General features: G+C 48.4%; 1 protein-coding gene and 1 long non-coding RNA gene across 4 annotated transcripts in view; one reads left to right on the forward strand and one right to left on the reverse strand.

Annotated features, from left to right (window-relative positions):
- TUBE1 (tubulin epsilon 1) overlaps positions 1 to 15,839 on the reverse strand; it is a 147,559-nt gene extending 131,720 nt beyond the window's left edge. For 2 of the 3 annotated variants that reach the window (XM_063917155.1, XM_063917154.1), the window contains exon 1: positions 15,716 to 15,839. Coding sequence is in view for 2 of the 3 variants with exons in the window: in XM_063917154.1 (XP_063773224.1) it covers positions 15,716 to 15,740 (25 nt within the window). In the remaining variant the exon portion in view is untranslated. Of the gene's footprint in view, positions 1 to 5,101; positions 5,327 to 15,715 lie in introns of those variants that run through there. The other variant, XM_063917153.1, reaches the window with a different exon arrangement.
- Positions 15,840 to 15,861: 22 nt separating this feature from the next.
- LOC134909844 (uncharacterized) overlaps positions 15,862 to 18,755 on the forward strand; it is a 210,520-nt gene continuing 207,626 nt past the window's right edge. Inside the window, exon 1 of the long non-coding RNA XR_010176042.1 lies at positions 15,862 to 16,003. This is a non-coding gene — a long non-coding RNA (uncharacterized LOC134909844). The remainder of the gene's footprint in view (positions 16,004 to 18,755) is intronic.

Below are 18,755 nucleotides of genomic sequence, written 5' to 3' on the forward strand. Positions count from 1 at the left end.
CTGATGAATCTGTAGATGTGACCCGGACCACTTGTCCAGTAGGTCCCACTGGAAAGTCCTCGCATGGAGTCTGCCGAAGGGAATGGCCTCATATGATGCCACCATCTTTCCCAGGACTCGAGTGCAGTGATGCACTGACACCTGTTTTGGTTTCAATAGGTTCCTGACTAGAGTCATGAGTTCCTGAGCTTTTTCTATCGGAAAATAAACCCTTTTCTGGTCTGTATCCAGAATCATGCCCAAGAAAGTCAGACGAGTCGTAGGAACCAACTGCGACTTCGGGATATTGAGAATCCAGCCTTGTTGCTGTAACATCTTCAGTGAAAGTGATACGCTGTTCAGTAACTGCTCTCTTGATCTCGCTTTTATGAGTAGATCGTCCAAGTACGGTATAATTGTGACACCTTGCTTGCGCAGGAGCACCATCATTTCCGCCATTACCTTTCTGAAACTGGTAATGACAATCCTGTACCGCAAATCTCAGGTACGCCTGATGAGGTGGGTATGTGGGAACATAACATGAAGGTATGCATACTTTATGTCCAGAGATACCATATAATCCCCCCCTTCCAGGCTGGCGATGACCGCTCTTAGCGATTCCATCTTGAACTTGAACCTTTCAATTATAGGTTCAGGGATTTAAAATTTTAATATGGGTCTGACCGAACCGTCCGGTTTCGGGACTACAAACAGGGTTGAGTAATATCCCCTTCCTTGTTAAAGCAGGGGAACCTTGACCACCACCTGTTGAAGATACAATTTCTGAATTGCATTTAACACTATCTCCCCTTCCTGGGGAGAAGCTAACAGGACCGATTTTAAAAAACGGCGAGGAGGCACCTCTTCGAATTCCAGCTTGTAAACCTGAGAAACAATTTCTATTGCCCCGGGATTCACCTGCGAGTGAACCCAGATGTGGCTGAAAACTCAAAGACGTGCCCCCACTGGGGCGGACTCCTTTAGCTGAGCCCCAGCGTCAAGCGGTGGATTTTGCAGAGGCCGGGGAGGACTTCTGTTCCTGGGGACTAGCTGTGTTGTGCAGCTTTTTTCCCCTGCCCTTACCTCTGGCAAGAAAGGACGTACCTCGTACTTTCTTGTTTCTTTGTGATCGAAAGGACTGCATTTGGTAATGTGGTGCTTTCTTAGGCTGTGAGGGAATATAAGGCAAAAATTAGATTTACCAGCTGTAGCTGTGGAGACCAGGTCCAAGAGACCTTCCCCAAACAATTCCTCACCCTTGTAAGGTAAAACCTCCATATGCCTCTTTGAGTCGGCATCACCTGTCCATTGCCGGGTCCATAGGACTCGTCTAGCAGAAATCGACATAGCGTCTTTGAGCATCTCTCCTATATAAGACAGCATCTTTTATATGCCCTAGGGTCAATAAAATGGTATCCTTATCTAGGGTCTCAATTTTCGCTGATAAGGTATCTGTCCATGCTGCTACAGTGCTACAAACCCAGGCCGACGCAATTGCAGGTCTGAGTAAGGTACCAGAATGTGTGTAAATGGACTTCAAGGTAATCTCCTGCTTGCGGTCAGCAGGATCCCTGAGGTAGCCGTATCTTGGGATGGCCACGCTACCTTTTTGGATAAGCGTGTCAATGCTTTGTCCACCCTAGGGGAGGATTCCCACCGTATCCTGTCCGTTGGCGGGAAAGGATACGCCATAAGAATCCTTTTGGGAATCTGCAGTTTTTTGTCTGGAGATTCCCAAGCTTTTTCACATCATTCGTTCAACTCATGTGAGGGGGGAAAGGTTACCTCAGGTTTCTTTCCCTTATACATGTGTACCCTCGAATCAGGGACAGGGGGTTCCTCTGTGATATGCAAAACATATTTTATTGCAATAATCATATATCGAATACATTTAGCCATTTTTGGATGTAATTTTGCATCATCGTAGTCGACACTGGAGTCAGAATCCGTGTCGGTATCTGTGTCTATTATTTGGGATAGTGGGCGCTTTTGAGACCCCGAAGGTCCCTGCGACATAGGGACAGACATGGGTTGACTCCCTGGCTGTACCCTAGCTTCTGTCTAATCTTTTGTGCAATAAATTTACATTAGCACTTAAAACATTCCACATATCCAGTCAGGTGTCGGCGTTGTCGACGGAGACACCACATTCATTTGCTCCCCGTCCTCTCTAGGAGAGCCTTTTACCTCAGACATGTCGACACACGCGTACCGACACAGCACACACTCAGGGAATCCTCTTATCTGAAGACAGTTCCCCCACAAGGCCCTTTGGAGAGACAGAGAGAGAGTATGCCAGCACACATCCCAGCGCTATATGGCCCAGGAAAAAACACAATAAATATATGTTTACCCAGTAGCGCTGTTTATATGTATATATGCGCCTAATTATGTGCACCCCCCGCTCTTCTTTAAAACCCTCTTTCACTGTGGTATAAGCAGGGGAGAGTCCGGGGAGCTTCCTCTCAGCTGTGCTGTGGAGAAAATGGCGCTGGTGAGTGCTGAGGGGGAAGCCCCGCCCCCTCGGCGGCGGGCTTCTGTCCCGCTCAAATACACAAAAAATTGGCGGGGGCTCTTATATATATATATATATATACAGTGGCCAGCTGTATACATATATATTTTTGCCAAAGAGAGGTTCATATGCTGCCCAGGGCGCCCCCCCCTGTGCCCTGCACCCTTACAGTGACTGCCGTGTGTGCGGTGTATGGGAGCAATGGCGCACAGCGTTACTGCTGTGCGTTACCTCAGTGGAGATCATAAAGTCTTCTGCCGCCTTTGAAGTCTTCTTTTCTTCTCATACTCACGCGGCTTCTATCTTCCGGCTCTGCGAGGAGGACGGCGGCGCCGCTCTGGGACGGACGGCGAGGGTGAGACCTGCGTACCGCTCCCTCTGGAGCTAATGGTGTCCAGTAGCCTAAGAAGCAGAGCCTTTCAACTCACAGAAGTAGGTCTGCTTCTCTCCCCTCAGTCCCTCGATGCAGGGAGTCTGTTGCCAGCAGGCTCCCTGAAAATAAAAAACTTAACAAATATACTTTCTGTCAGGAAACTCAGGAGAGCTCCCTGAAATGCACCCAGTCTCCACTGGGCACAGTAGTAAACTGAGGTCTGGAGGAGGGGCATAGAGGGAGGAGCCAGTGCACACCCAGACCTAAAGTCTTTCTTAAAGTGCCCATGTCTCCTGCGGAGCCCGTCTATCCCCATGGTTCTTACGGAGTCCCCAGCATCCTCTAGGACGTAAGAGAAATAACACATCCTAGATCTGAATGAATGAAATATTCTTATTAAATACTTTGTTCTTTACATAGTTGAATGTGCTGACAACAAAATCACACAAAAATTATCAATGGAAATCAAATTTATTAACCCATGGAGGTCTGGATTTGGAGTCACACTCAAAATTAAAGTGGAAAAACACACTACAGGATGATCCAACTTTGATGTAATGTCCTTAAAACAAGTCAAAATGAGGCTCAGTAGTGTGTGTGGCCTCCACGTGCCTGTATGACCTCCCTACAACGCCTGGGCATGCTCCTGATGAGGTGGCGGATGGTCTCCTGAGGGATCTCCTCCCAGACCTGGATTAAAGCATCCGCCAACTCCTGGACAGTCTGTGGTGCAACGTGGCATTGGTGGATGGAGCGAGACATGATGTCCCAGATGTGCTCAATTGGATTTAGGTCTGGGGAACGGGCGGGCCAGTCCACAGCATCAATGCCTTCATCTTGCAGGAACTGCTGACACACTCCAGCCACATGAGGTCTAGCATTGTCTTGCATTAGGAGGAACCCAGGGCCAACCGCACCAACATATGGTCTCACAAGGGGTCTGAGGATCTCATCTCCGTACCTAATGGCAGTCAGGCTACCTCTGGCGAGCACATGGAGGGCTGTGCGGCCCCCCAAAGAAATGCCACCCCACACCATCACTGACCCACTGCCAAACCGGTCATGCTGGAGGATGTTGCAGGCAGCAGAACGTTCTCCTTGGCGTCTCCACACGTCTGTCACATGTGCTCAGTGAGAACCTGCTTTCATCTGTGAAGAGCACAGGGTGCCAGTGGCGAATTTGCCAATCTTGGTGTTCTCTGGCAAATGCCAAACGTCCTGCACGGTGTTGGGCTGTAAACACAACCCTTACCTGTGGACGTCGGGCCCTCATACCACCCTCATGGAGTCTGTTTCTGATCGTTTGAGTAGACACATGCACATTTGTGGCTTGCTGGAGGTCATTTTGCAGGGCTCCTGTTCCTCCTTGCACAAAGGCGGAGGTAGCGGTCCTGCTGCTGGGTTGTTGCCCTCCTACGGCCTCCTCCACGTCTCCTGATGTACTGGCCTGTCTCCTGGTAGCGCCTCCATGCTCTGGACACTACGCTGACAGACACAGCAAACCTTCTTGCCACAGCTCGCATTGATGTGCCATCCTGGATGAGCTGCACTACTTAAGCCACTTGTGTGGGTTGCAGACTCCGTCTCATGCTACCACTAGAGTGAAAGCACCGCCAGCTTTCAAAAGCGACCAAAACATCAGCCAGAAAGCATAGGAGCTGAGAAGTGTTCTGTAGTCACCACCTGCAGAACAACTCCTTTATTAGGGGTGTCTTGCTAATTGCCTATAATTTCCACCTGTTGTCTATTCCATTTGCACAAGAGCATGCAAAATTGATTGTCAATCAGTGTTGCTTCCTAAGTGGACAGTTTGATTTCACAGAAGTGTGATTGACTTGGAGTTACATTGTGTTGTTTAAGTGTTCCCTTTATTTTTTTGAGCCAATGCCCTGCAGCCCCGGAGATCTGCCTCAGCTACTTGTGTAAAGATGGCGCCAAAATCTCTGTCAGGGAGTGAGGGAGCGTGAAATGCAGCTCCAGGGCGGGAACACCAGCAGTAGATGGCGCCCGGAGATGGGGGAGGGGCTACAGGTCAGCACCTTATCCCCTATTCTGGTCCTCACCACCAGTTAGTGTGAAGCCTATTGAAAACGGATTTATTAAAATCCGACCTGTGCTCCCTGCCATGGTGGATATAGTGGGGTCCCTGTGCAGTACAGTGTCCACGCCAGCGGCGTGGTCTATCTCCTGGGACCGCGATTTACCGGCAGGTCCCACCTGGGGGACCCTCTTACCTCCTCCGTGATGTGCAGCCACGCGATCCTGGAGAGCGGCAGCGGTGGTGTGCCTGTGAACCGGTGCGTCTCCACTGCAAGTACCCGGGAACCTGGCCGCGGGAGTATGCAGTGCTGCTGGGGAGGTGATGGAGCCACAGCACAGCATGTCAGCCTGACATAGGAAGTGCTGCGGCCCTTGAAGTCTTCTAAAAAGCTCTTTTCAGGGCTGCCTAGCGCAGCCCCCCTGTTAGGTGACCTGTTATGCAGGCACCAACTTACAAACTGAGATCCAGTGTCCAGAGGCGGGGTTATAGAGGAGGCCATGCAATGCATCCTGGGAACAGTCAAAGCTTTAGCCTGTTGGTGCCTCTGGATCAAGATCCAACTCTACACCCCACCCCAATTGAGGGCAGGGAATAAAAAACAAAACCTCTGCATTGTGAGGTTGTTCTCACAGCTGCAGGGTTTTGCTCTTCAATCGAAGGACAGAAAATGTGACTAATTAAGCGACTGTCAGTTTCCAATTATCTTAATTAGTCAGTAATTACTCACCTTCCGAAGTGGTGTCTTATACATCCAGCATAGAGAGTCAGGTTTTCTGCAGCAGTGGCGAGCAGCAGCATACATCCCAACTTTCAGGAGCCGGAATCAGGACTCCAGCCCGGAAAAAGGGGGCATGGTTTCGTGGTAATGTCACGATCGCGAGCCACGCCCCCATTTCCCGTCACTACGGGGGCATGGCCAGCGCTCTGTGAGCTGCTGGACATGTCCCCAGTCCCTATTGTCTATGTCTATTCACCGCTGCTTTGCTAAGCAGAGCAGCGAGTGACAGCAGCCTCCCAACTGCACACCCTCCCCACCGCAAGACACTACGACCCGCGGGTGGGACAGCGGGACAGTCCCCCCAAAAAAACGTGACAGTCCTGCGAAATTCGGGACAGTTGGGAAGTACACAGCAGTGAGTGTGAGGGTGTGTTTAAGTATGTGTGTGTTTGTGATCCTCCTCCCTGTGTCAGTGTATTCCCCCCTGTGGCAATGGCTGGGAGAACTACATCTCCCAGCAGCCAGCCCCTTCCTTAGTGGGAAGATGGAGGGGAGAACACCAGGAGCCGCAGACACCACCGGAGGGGTGGGTAATTTTTATTTATTTTTTATTCATGCGCTGTGGACTTTTCAGCTCTGAATCCCTGCAACCATTTTTTTTTTAATTGGATACCACGGGTATCAGAAGTGCATATACCTGTAGTAATCCAAAATTGGGCGTGAGGTAGACAAATTTTTTTACCTTACTAATTCTCGCACCCGACTGAACACCACCCTGAGAATTCCAGCAATTTTCTGACAATTGTGTCTCCTTTCTGGCTCAAGTCATCGACTTGTATCTAGGGTTTCTATACTAATATGGACACCTTTAAAGAAATGTATGTTTCTATGGTGCCCGTGTATCATAGTCCACATTTCAGATGCAGGGTGTGATGAGAAAAATGTGCCCACACTCGCACTGCAATATTACAGAATATTGCTAGAACGTATTAACAGTTGGGTGCCGGGACAGAGCTTGCAAAATAGGTCTGTCCTGGCGGAAAAGGATTTCACTCAGCAGTTCCTTTCTGCATCCAGCTTTTACAATTGAAGAGGCACTGCGCATGCGCAATTAGTCAAAATCAGGTTCTGAGTCTCTCTTTCAAAACCTTGAATACATTTTCAAATCGGGAACGAAAGGCATTGATGCTTGTACAACCATTTGTTCCCACTACCAAGGAATACAGGCTCAAACAGGTCCTGCAAATACTAACTGGTTTATCAATCTCAATTGATTTTAACACTGTTAGACTGCAACTAACATAGCAATACAACCTGTCTTAATTCATTTATTTATCCACATTTGAAAGTGTATTATCAGTCTATTTATGGTATTTTACTGGTTTTTAATTGGATATACCTGTATATGTTTATGCAGAATTAGATGGATATTGTAAGCCTTATGCGTTATATGAGAACACAGATACAATATTAAGCTGGCCATACACTAGGAAGATACCATGTACGATTGCAACAAGTCGTTCAACATACTGTCTGCACATTGTGCATGTTTTGCTTACGCTTACGATGCAATGCGCGGTCCCGCGGGTCAAATGTTGCATCCTCTGATCATATGTGCAGCCCATATTATCCGTCGTAATCGTATGCACATTGGACCACGTTTAATGCACATACGATGCATCGTTCTACGGTACATTCGATCAGCGTCATTTTAAGTGCCATTTTTTTCAAGGTGATCACATGCTTTTTGTGTGGCATATGATCGCTCAATAGAGTTTATGCTTCAGCGTATGCACATTGTGTGTACAGAAAAAACACAAATCGGGTGTCCAGAGCTCCCAGGAGTATTGAAGGGAAATCATGACAGGAATCAGATCGGATGCTGGTCGTCCTAGTGAATGGCCAGCATTAGTAACAAATTAGATACCAATCAGCACAGTGGAATACTTTGTTTCCTGCATTTCACAGATGTTTAATTGTATCTGTCCTGATGACAGTGTTTTTCTACACGCTAAACATCATACTTTCTCGATATCTAATAGAAACGTTTCAATGGTTGATGCATGAAGGCTGGAGTGCAAGGGAATCTTTGTCTCATTGTATTGTGGCAACTAGTTAAGGTGTGCATGCATTGGCTTGTCATACTAGCTCTTTAATCTGGGACACCTATGATTTAACCAATTAACTGACTTTTTTTTTCAAAAAACCGCACAGAAATTGTCAGTTTTTTAATAAGTGAATTATGTGAAGAACATGTATCCAAAATAATTTTAGTTAAAAAAAAAGGTTTTTTTTTATATTTGGGGAAAAATAAGAATTTACTTACCGATAATTCTATTTCTCGGAGTCCGTAGTGGATGCTGGGGTTCCTGAAAGGACCATGGGGAATAGCGGCTCCGCAGGAGACAGGGCACAAAAAGTAAAGCTTTAGGATCAGGTGGTGTGCACTGGCTCCTCCCCCTATGACCCTCCTCCAAGCCTCAGTTAGGATACTGTGCCCGGACGAGCGTACACAATAAGGAAGGATTTTGAATCCCGGGTAAGACTCATACCAGCCACACCAATCACACTGTACAACCTGTGATCTGAACCCAGTTAACAGTATGATAACAGCGGAGCCTCTGAAAAGATGGCTCACAACAATAATAACCCGATTTTTGTAACTATGTACAAGTAATGCAGATAATCCGCACTTGGGATGGGCGCCCAGCATCCACTACGGACTCCGAGAAATAGAATTATCGGTAAGTAAATTCTTATTTTCTCTATCGTCCTAGTGGATGCTGGGGTTCCTGAAAGGACCATGGGGATTATACCAAAGCTCCCAAACGGGCGGGAGAGTGCGGATGACTCTGCAGCACCGAATGAGAGAACTCCAGGTCCTCCTTAGCCAGGGTATCAAATTTGTAGGATTTTACAAACGTGTTTGCCCCTGACTAAATAGCCGCTCGGCAAAGTTGTAAAGCCGAGACCCCTCGGGCAGCCGCCCAAGATGAGCCCACCTTCCTTGTGGAATGGGCATTTACATATTTTGGCTGTGGCAGGCCTGCCACAGAATGTGCAAGCTGAATTGTATTACACATCCAACTAGCAATAGTCTGCTTAGAAGCAAGAGCACCCAGTTTGTTGGGTGCATACAGGATAACAGCAAGTCAGTTTTCCTGACTCCAGCCATCCTGGAACCTATACTTTCAGGGCCCTGACAACATCCAGCAACTTGGAGTCCTCCAAGTCCCTAGTAGGCGCAAGGCACCACAATAAGCTGGTTCAGGTGAAACACTGACACCACCTTAGGGAGAGAACTGGGGACGAGTCCGCAGCTCTGCCCTGTCCGAATGGACAAACAGATATGGGCTTTTTTGAGAAAAAACCCACCAATTTGACACTCGCCTGGCCCAGGCCAGGGCCAAGAGCATGGTCACTTTTCATGTGAGATGCTTCAAATCCACAGATTTGACTGGTTTTAAACCAATGTGATTTGAGGAATCCCAGAACTACGTTGAGATCCCACAGTGCCACTGGAGGCACAAAAGGGGGTTGTATATGCAATACTCCCTTGACAAACTTCTGGACTTCAGGAACTGAAGCCAATTCTTTCTGGAAGAAAATCGACAGGGCCGAAATTTGAACCTTAATGGGCCCCAATTTGAGGCCCATAGACACTCCTGTTTGCAGGAAATGCAGGAATCGACCGAGTTAAAATTTCTTCGTGGGGCCTTCCTGGCCTCACACCACGCAACATATTTTCGCCACATGTGGTGATAATGTTGTGCGGTCACCTCCTTCCTGGCTTTGACCAGGGTAGGAATGACCTCTTCCGGAATGCCTTTTCCCTTAGGATCCGGCGTTCCACCGCCATGCCGTCAAACGCAGCTGCGGTAAGTCTTGGAACAGACATGGTACTTGCTGAAACAAGTCCCTTCTTAGCGGCAGAGGCCATAAGTCCTCTGTGAGCATCTCTTGAAGTTCCGGGTACCAAGTCCTTCTTGGCCAATCCGGAGCCATGAGTATAGTTCTTACTCCTCTACGTCTTATAAGTCTCAGCACCTTAGGTATGAGAAGCAGAGGAGGGAACACATACACCGACTGGTACACCCACGGTGTTACCAGAACGTCCACAGCTATTGCCTGAGGGTCTCTTGACCTGGCGCAATACCTGTCCCGTTTTTTGTTCAGACGGGACGCCATCATGTCCACCTTTGGTATTTCCCAACGGTTCACAATCATGTGGAAAAACTTCCCGATGAAGTTTCCACTCTCCCGGGTGGAGGTCGTGCCTGCTGAGGAAGTCTGCTTCCCAGTTTCCACTCCCGGAATGAAACACTGCTGACAGTGCTATCACATGATTTTCCGCCCAGCGAAAAGTCCTTGCAGTTTTTGCCATTGCCCTCCTGCTTCTTGTGCCGCCCTGTCTGTTAACGTGGGCGACTGCCGTGATGTTTTTCCCACTGGATCAATACCGGCTGACCTTGAAGCAGAGGTCTTGCTAAGCTTAGAGCATTATAAATTTACCCTTAGCTCCAGTATATTTATGTGGAGAAAAGTCTCCAGACTTGATCACACTCCCTGGAAATTTTTTCCTTGTGTGACTGCTCCCCAGCCTCTCGGGCTGGCCTCCGTGGTCACCAGCATCCAATCCTGAATGCCGAATCTGCGGCCCTCTAGAAGATGAGCACTCTGTAACCACCACAGGAGAGACACCCTTGTCCTTGGATATAGGGTTATCCGCTGATGCATCTGAAGATGCGATCCGGACCATTTGTCCAGCAGATCCCACTGAAAAGTTCTTGCGTGAAATCTGCCGAATGGAATTGCTTCGTAGGAAGCCACCATTTTTACCAGGACCCTTGTGCAATGATGCACTGACACTTTTCCTGGTTTTAGGAGGTTCTTGACTAGCTCGGATAACTCCCTGGCTTTCTCTTCCGGGAGAAACACCTTTTTCTGGACTGTGTCCAGAATCATCCCTAGGCACAGCAGACGTGTCGTCAGGATCAGCTGCGATTTTGGAATATTTAGAATCCATCCGTGCTGTTGTAGCAGTATCCGAGATAGTGCTACTCCGACCTCCAACTGTTCCCTGGACTTTGCCCTTATCAGGAGATCGTCCAAGTAAGGGGTAATTAAGACGCCTTTTCTTCGAAGAATAATCATCATTTCGGCCATTACCTTGGTAAAGACCCGGGGTGCCTTGGACAATCCAAACGGCAGCGTCTGAAACTGACAGTGACAGTTCTATACCACGAACCTGAGGTACCCTTAGTGAGAAGGGCAAATTTGGGACATGGAGGTAAGCATCCCTGATGTCCCGGGACACTATATAGTCCCCTTCTTCCTGGTTCGTTATCACTGCTCTGAGTGACTCCATCTTGATTTGAACCTTTGTAAGTGTTCAAATTTTTTTAGATTTAGAATAGGTCTCACCTAGCCTTCTGGCTTCAGTACCACAATATAGTGTGGAATAATACCCCTTTCCTTGTTGTAGGAGGGGTAATTTGATTATCACCTGCTGGGAATACAGCTTGTGAATTTTTTCCCATACTGCCTCCTTGTCGGAGGGATACCTTGGTAAAGCAGACTTCAGGAGCCTGCGAGGGGGAAACGTTTCGACATTCCAATCTGTACCCCTGGGATACTACTTGTAGGATCCAGGGGTCCTGTACGTTCCCAGCGTCATGCTGAGAGCTTGGCAGAAGCGGTGGAAAGCTTCTGTTCCTGGGAATGGGCTGCCTGCTGCAGTCTTCTTCCCTTTCCTCTATCCCTGGGCAAATATGACTCTTATAGGGACGAAAGGACTGAGGCTGAAAAGACGGTGTCTTTTTCTGCAGAGATGTGACTTAGGGTAAAAACGGTGGATTTTCCAGCAGTTGCCGTGGCCACCAGGTCCGATGGACCGACCCCAAATAACTCCTCTTCCTTTATACGGCAATACACCTTTGTGCCGTCTGGAATCTGCATCACCTGACCACTGTCGTGTCCATAAACATCTTCTGGCAGATATGGACATCGCACTTACTCTTGATGCCAGAGTGCAAATATCCCTCTGTGCATCTCGCATATATAGAAATGCATCCTTTAAATGCTCTATAGTCAATAAAATACTGTCCCTGTCAAGGGTATCAATATTTTTAGTCAGGGAATCCGACCAAGCCATCCCAGCTCTGCACATCCAGGCTGAGGCGATCGCTGGTCGCAGTATAACACCAGTATGTGTGTATATACTTTTATATGATATTTTTTGATAAGCGTGTGAGCGCCTTATCCACCCTAAGGGGTGTTTCCCAACGCGCCCTAACTTCTGGCGGGAAAGGGTATACCGCCAATAATTTTCTATCGGGGGGAACCCACGCATCATCACACACTTCATTTAATTTATCTGATTCAGGAAAAACTACAGGTAGTTTTTTCACATCCCACATAATACCCTCTTTTGTGGTACTTGTAGTATCAGAAATATGTAACACCTCCTTCATTGCCCTTAACGTGTGGCCCTAATAAGGAATACGTTTGTTTATTCACCGTCGACACTGGATTCAGTGTCCGTGTCTGTGTCGACCGACTAAGGTAAACGGGCGTTTTAAAACCCCTGACGGTGTTTTTGAGACGTCTGGACCGGTACTAATTGTTTGTCGGCCGTCTCATGTCGTCAACCGACCTTGCAGCGTGTTGACATTATCACGTAATTCCCTAAATAAGCCATCCATTCCGGTGTCGACTCCCTAGAGAGTGACATCACCATTACAGGCAATTGCTCCGCCTCCTCACCAACATCGTCCTCATACATGTCGACACACACGTACCGACACACAGCACACACACAGGGAATGCTCTGATAGAGGACAGGACCCACTAGCCCTTTGGAGAGACAGAGGGAGAGTTTGCCAGCACACACCAAAAAACGCTATAATTATATAGGGACAACCTTATATAAGTGTTTTCCCTTATAGCATCTTTTTATATATTTCTAACGCCAAATTAGTGCCCCCCCTCTCTGTTTTAACCCTGTTTCTGTAGTGCAGTGCAGGGGAGAGCCTGGGAGCCTTCCCTCCAGCCTTTCTGTGAGGGAAAATGGCGCTGTGTGCTGAGGAGATAGGCCCCGCCCCTTTTTCGGCGGGCTCGTCTCCCGCTCTTCAACGGATTCTGGCAGGGGTTAAATATCTCCATATAGCCCCCGGAGGCTATATGTGAGGTATTTTTTGCCAAAAAATAGGTTTACATTGCCTCCCAGGGCGCCCCCCTCCCAGCGCCCTGCACCCTCAGTGACTGCCGTGTGAAGTGTGCTGAGAGCAATGGCGCACAGCTGCAGTGCTGTGCGCTACCTTAAGAAGACTGAGGAGTCTTCTGCCGCCGATTCTGGACCTTCTTCTCTTTTCAGCATCTGCAAGGGGGCCGGCGGCGAGGCTCCGGTGACCATCCAGGCTGTACCTGTGATCGTCCCTCTGGAGCTAATGTCCAGTAGCCAAAGAAGCCAATCCATCCTGCACGCAGGTGAGTTCACTTCTTCTCCCCTAAGTCCCTCGTTGCAGTGATCCTGTTGCCAGCAGGACTCACTGTAAAATAAAAAAACCTAAGCTAAACTTTTCTAAGCAGCTCTTTAGGAGAGCCACCTAGATTGCACCCTTCTCGGCCGGGCACAAAAATCTAACTGAGGCTTGGAGGAGGGTCATAGGGGGAGGAGCCAGTGCACACCACCTGATCCTAAAGCTTTACTTTTTGTGCCCTGTCTCCTGCGGAGCCGCTATTCCCCATGGTCCTTTCAGGAACCCCAGCATCCACTAGGACGATAGAGAAAATAGTTTGGGGCTTGGAGCGGTTAATTTACCCTTCCCAAGGGACCTTGGGGGTAATTCCAAGTTGATCGCAGCAGGAAATTTTTTAGCAGTTGGGCAAAACCATGTGCACTGCAGGGGGGGGGCAGATATAACATTTGCAGAGAGAGTTAGATTTGGGTTGGTTATTTTGTTTCTGTGCAGGGTAAATTTTATTATTACACTGCAATTTAGATTTCAGATTGAACTCACCACACCCAAATCTAACTCTCTCTGCACATGTTACATCTGCCTCCCCTGCAGTGCACATGGTTTTGCCCAACTGCTAGCAAAGTTCCTGCTGCGATCAACTCAGAATTACCCCCCTTGAGAGCAGCAGCAGAGGGAAGTTTCTCTTCCCTGTAGCAGCAAACAGTGTGTATCTGACTGGTCGTATCCTATGCAAGCAGGTCAGATAAAGCACTTGCCGGCATGGTCGCATCTGATGTGACCATGCCAGGAAAGTGGTTAAGGTGGGTACACACACATGCCTCCCAACATGACCCTCTCCAGGAGGGACAGAATGCTCTGCTCCTGGATTTCCCAATTAATTTATGATTGCCATCACCTGTGGTGAAACACCTTTCTTATCCATTAACCTGTCCAACACAGGTGCCAGCAATCATATATTAAGAGAGAAGTCCAGAAGCAGAGCATTGTGTCCCTCCTGGAGAGGGTCATGTTGGGAGGTATGCACACGGGGCAATGTGCATATGATGCGACATCGTCAGCGGCATCGATGCAGACAGCCTGTACAAAAGATCTGAAGCTGTCGCTAGCGACCCACGGGTGCGCGCATCTTCATTGTTGTTATGCGTGCACATGGCAGTTTTTAAAGGTTTGTCGTTCTGATCGGTTTAAACCGGACAAAATCGGTTAAAAGCTTGTCCCGTGTGTACACACATTTACACAGACTCTGTGGCTCGCTAAATTCAAGCCTGCATTTCACCTGGTTTCAATCAGCCTCTGCTGTGCCTAGAAGCGGCCTGCAATATATTGGCTAAAGTTCATATTGTCATTTCCATGTACTAGGGATGGCCATTGACCATCGATGATTTGAAATCATCGATGGTCTATGACTGATATTAACTACTTTTACCATAGATGGGGGGAGAACCAGATGGTTTTCCGCCATCGATAATAAAGACCTATCAAATATATATTTTTTTCCCCAGGGTATCAGGGACACAGCATAGCTCCACCCCCCAACACCCACAAAGCCACTCCCCCAGGCCCTGACAGGCCTGCAACCCACTCAATATTAAAGTAAGGTGACCATCGATGGTCAAAACCATTGATGGTTCCCTTACAGATGGTTTCCCACCATAGAGGTTATCCATCAATGGTACCATTGATGGATAACTCACCGATGGCCATCTCTACCATGTACTAAAATGGCATTAACAATACTATACATGCTAAGTAGTACCCCTTTCAGGCCACCAGCTATGAACATGGATTTTTGGCACATGAACGTGCATATCCCATATTCATGTGCCGTCTAAAAGGTGCCAGGGTTGAAATACCGGTTCAAGCGACCCAGTATTCCAACTCGGGTAGCGAGCAGGGTTGAACACGTGTTCAACCCGGCTTGCTATGCAGTGTGACTGGGAACCGTGTCGATGCTACTAATTTACCATTCACTGTGTGTGGACGGGTGGCGCTTGGAGATCACGTTGCCCCCGCCGCGTTACCGATGATGTCACCAACGTGGCAACATGCCGGGTTGCCTCAGGCGGTCTTAAAGGGGTATAAGGCATACTTCCCAACATGACTATCTCCAGGAGGGACAAAATGCTCTTCTCCTGGACTTCTCTCTTAATTTAAAATTGCCATCACCTGTGGAGAAATACCTTTCTCATGAATTAACTAGTTCTACACAGGTGATGCCAATCATAAATTATAAGGGAAGTCCAGGAACAGAGCACTTTGTCCCTCCTGGAAAAGGTCATGTTGAGATGTATGATAAGGTGACATGCTGGCAGTGCCATTTGCTACACTCTGCTGTACTCAGATAATAAGACACCCTGGCATATAGGCTCCATGGTATACGCGTCTCCTCTTGCACATAACCCTATTAGTTTATCTCATTCTATACATAACTCAGTTAAGCTAAGCAGCAGCCACTTGGGTAAGGGGCAGAGGCGCTGGGGCACACACAAGCAGCAGCAGCAGCACATGTATATGCCCTCTCCGCGCTCCACCACGGGTAAACGCTTATAGATCAAATAAACTACATTCCTACATTCGAAATCCTGCCAAGCGCACAGCAGACACCCACCTTGTACCACTATAGACTGGGTCATTTCACCGGGCGAGCGAACTTCAAAACTACAAAAGGAACCTTTGTTTCGTGTCACTGTACACTGCGGGCCCGTTTTACCAGTGGCACCGTTATAAAAAAAAAAGCGACTCGTTCCCTTCACCTGTCGCCATAGCAACGGCTCCGCCTCACTGAGCAACTGTCAGGCACCTTCCCACCGTTCGCGGGAGTCGGGAGAGTTGAGACAGACACTCAGCTCTGTCTCTAGCAGACGAGCGGCCATGTCGGACAGATGAGTCGATGCTGGTACATGCACGCCGCCGGATTACTGTAGTAGAAAGTAACAGCTGCAGTCAAAAAAATTTACTGTTGTAATGTTATGAATTATTATACAGCACTCAGACTCAAACTCTATCCTCAGGGAACACTGAAACGGTCCATGTTAGGGATGGCCATCAACCATACCTAATCAACGATGGTTTGTGGCCGATGTAGAATGCTTTTGCCATCGATGGGAGAGAAGCAGATGGTTTCCCTCCATCGATGGCACAGCATAATCGGATATTTATTTGCAAGGTGTCAGGACATGGCACATAGCTCTACCCCTGACACTGCTAAGCTCCGCCCCTGGTTTTTAATTGGTCCGCGACACAGCCAGCACACTTCAGTGGTGGCCATCGGGTGGTACTAACCATTGATGGTTTGCCATAGAGTGTTTCTGTACCATCGATGGTTATCACTATTGGGGTAATCGATAGCAACCATCGATGGACAGCCCACGATTGCCATCCCTAGTCCATGTTTTAAGGATATCCATGCTTGTGCACCGATGGTATAATCAAATTGACTGAGCTTTTGGTACTAATTAATAACCCTTTCACACTGCTAATACCGAGTGGCACACAATATTTGTACATGGGCAGGGGCGAATTTGTCATAGGGCTTACAAGGAAGATACCTGGTAGGCTGGTGTAGGGATGGCCATCGACCATCGATGATTCAAAGTCATTGACGGTTTATGGCCGATGTAGAATAGCCGTTGATGGGGGAGAACCAGATGGTGTCCCTCCATGGATGGAAAGGTATAGCCAAATTATTATTAAAAAAAATTTTTTTTATGTGGTGGCGGGACACGGAGCATAGCTCCTCCTCCCTGACACATGCGAAGCTCTGCCACCTGTATTCTGATTGGCATATGGGCCAGCCAGTGAAAAAGCAAGGATGACCATTGATAGTGGGAACCATTAATGGTTATCCACTGCATAGTTAACAGCCATCGATGGTTACTTTCCATATCACCATCGATGGCAACCACACTGATGGCCATCCCTAGGCTTGTGTGTCTTCATGGCCTGTTTTGTAGGGATGGCCATAGACCATCAATGATTCAAAATCATTGATGGTCTATGACCGGTGTAAAATACTTCTACCATCGATGGTGGAGAACCAGATGGTTTCACGCCATCGATGGTTCAGTGCTACCGAATTTTTCATTATTTCTCTTACGTCCTAGAGGATGCTGGGGACTCCGTAAGGACCATGGGGTATAGACGGGCTCCGCAGGAGACATGGGCACTATAAAGAACTTTAGAATGGGTGTGCACTGGCTCCTCCCTCTATGCCCCTCCTCCAGACCTCAGTTAGATCCTGTGCTCAGAGGAGACTAGAGGCACTACAGGGGAGCTCTCCTGAGTTTCTCTGAAAAAAGAATTTTGTTAGGTTTTTTATTTTCAGGGATCGCTGCTGGCAACAGGCTCCCTGCATCGTGGGACTGAGGAGAGAGAAGCAGACCTACTTAAATGATAGGCTCTGCTTCTTAGGCTTCTGGACACCATTAGCTCCAGAGGGTCGGAACGCAGGTCTCACCCTCGCCGTTCGTCCCGGAACCGCGCCGCCGTCCTCCTCACAGAGCCGGAAGATAGAAGCCGGGTGAGTATAAGAAGAAAGAAGACGTCAAAGGCGGCTGAAGACTTTAGATCATCTCTGAGGTAACGCGCATTGCTCCCACACACAACACACACAGCGGACACTGAAGCGTGCAGGGCGCAGGGGGGGCGCCCTGGGCAGCAATTTTAAACCTCTTGGGACTGGCTAATAATAATATAGGGGCTGCGGAGGCACTATATTGTAGAATCCCCCGCCAGTATAGAAAAATTGAGCGGGACCACAGCCCGCCGCTGAGGGGGCGGAGCATGGTCCTCCAGCACTAACCAGCGCCATTTTCTCCACAGCACACTGCAGAGGAGCTGGCTCCCCGGACTCTCCCCTGCTGAACATGGTGACAGAGGGAAAAAAAGGGGGGTGGGGCACTTTTTATTGGCGCAGTGAGTGTATATCTATATAAAAGCGCTGTTTTGTCTGGGAATTGGTTTCCAGTGTCAGTTGGCGCTGGGTGTGTGCTGGCATTCTCTCTCTCTGTCTCTCCAAAGGGCCTTATTGGGGAATTGTCTCCATATATATATATATGTCCCTGAGTGTGTGGGGGTGTCGGTACGCATGTGTCGGCATGTCTGAAGCAGAAGGCTCTTCTAAGGAGGAGGTGGAGCAGATGATTGTGGTGTCTCCGTCGGCGACGCCGACCCATGATTGGATGGACATGCTGAATGTTTTAAATGCAAATGTGTCTTTATTACATCAGAGGTTGGACAAAGCAGCTTTGGCTGTGTCACAGAGCCCTTCAGGGTCTCAGAAACGTCCCCTGTCCCAAGTAGCAGACACTGATACCGACACGGATTCTGATTCCAGTGTCGACTACGATGATGCGAGGTTACACCCAAGGGTGGCCAAAAGTATTCATTATATGATTATTGCAATAAAGGATGTTTCTCTAACGTCCTTGAGGATGCTGGGACTCCGTAAGGACCATGGGGAATAGACGGGCTCCGCAGGAGATAGGGCACTTTAAGAAAGCTTTGGATTCTGGGTGTGCACTGGCTCCTCCCTCTATGCCCCTCCTCCAGACCTCAGTTTTTACACTGTGCCCAGAGGGAAATGGGTGCACTACAGGGAGCTCCCCTGAGTTCTCTGCCTAGAAAGCATTTTTGTTTGGATTTTTTCT

This window comes from Pseudophryne corroboree, chromosome 4, assembly GCF_028390025.1.
Source record: "Pseudophryne corroboree isolate aPseCor3 chromosome 4, aPseCor3.hap2, whole genome shotgun sequence".
Taxonomy (NCBI): Eukaryota; Metazoa; Chordata; class Amphibia; order Anura; family Myobatrachidae; genus Pseudophryne; species Pseudophryne corroboree.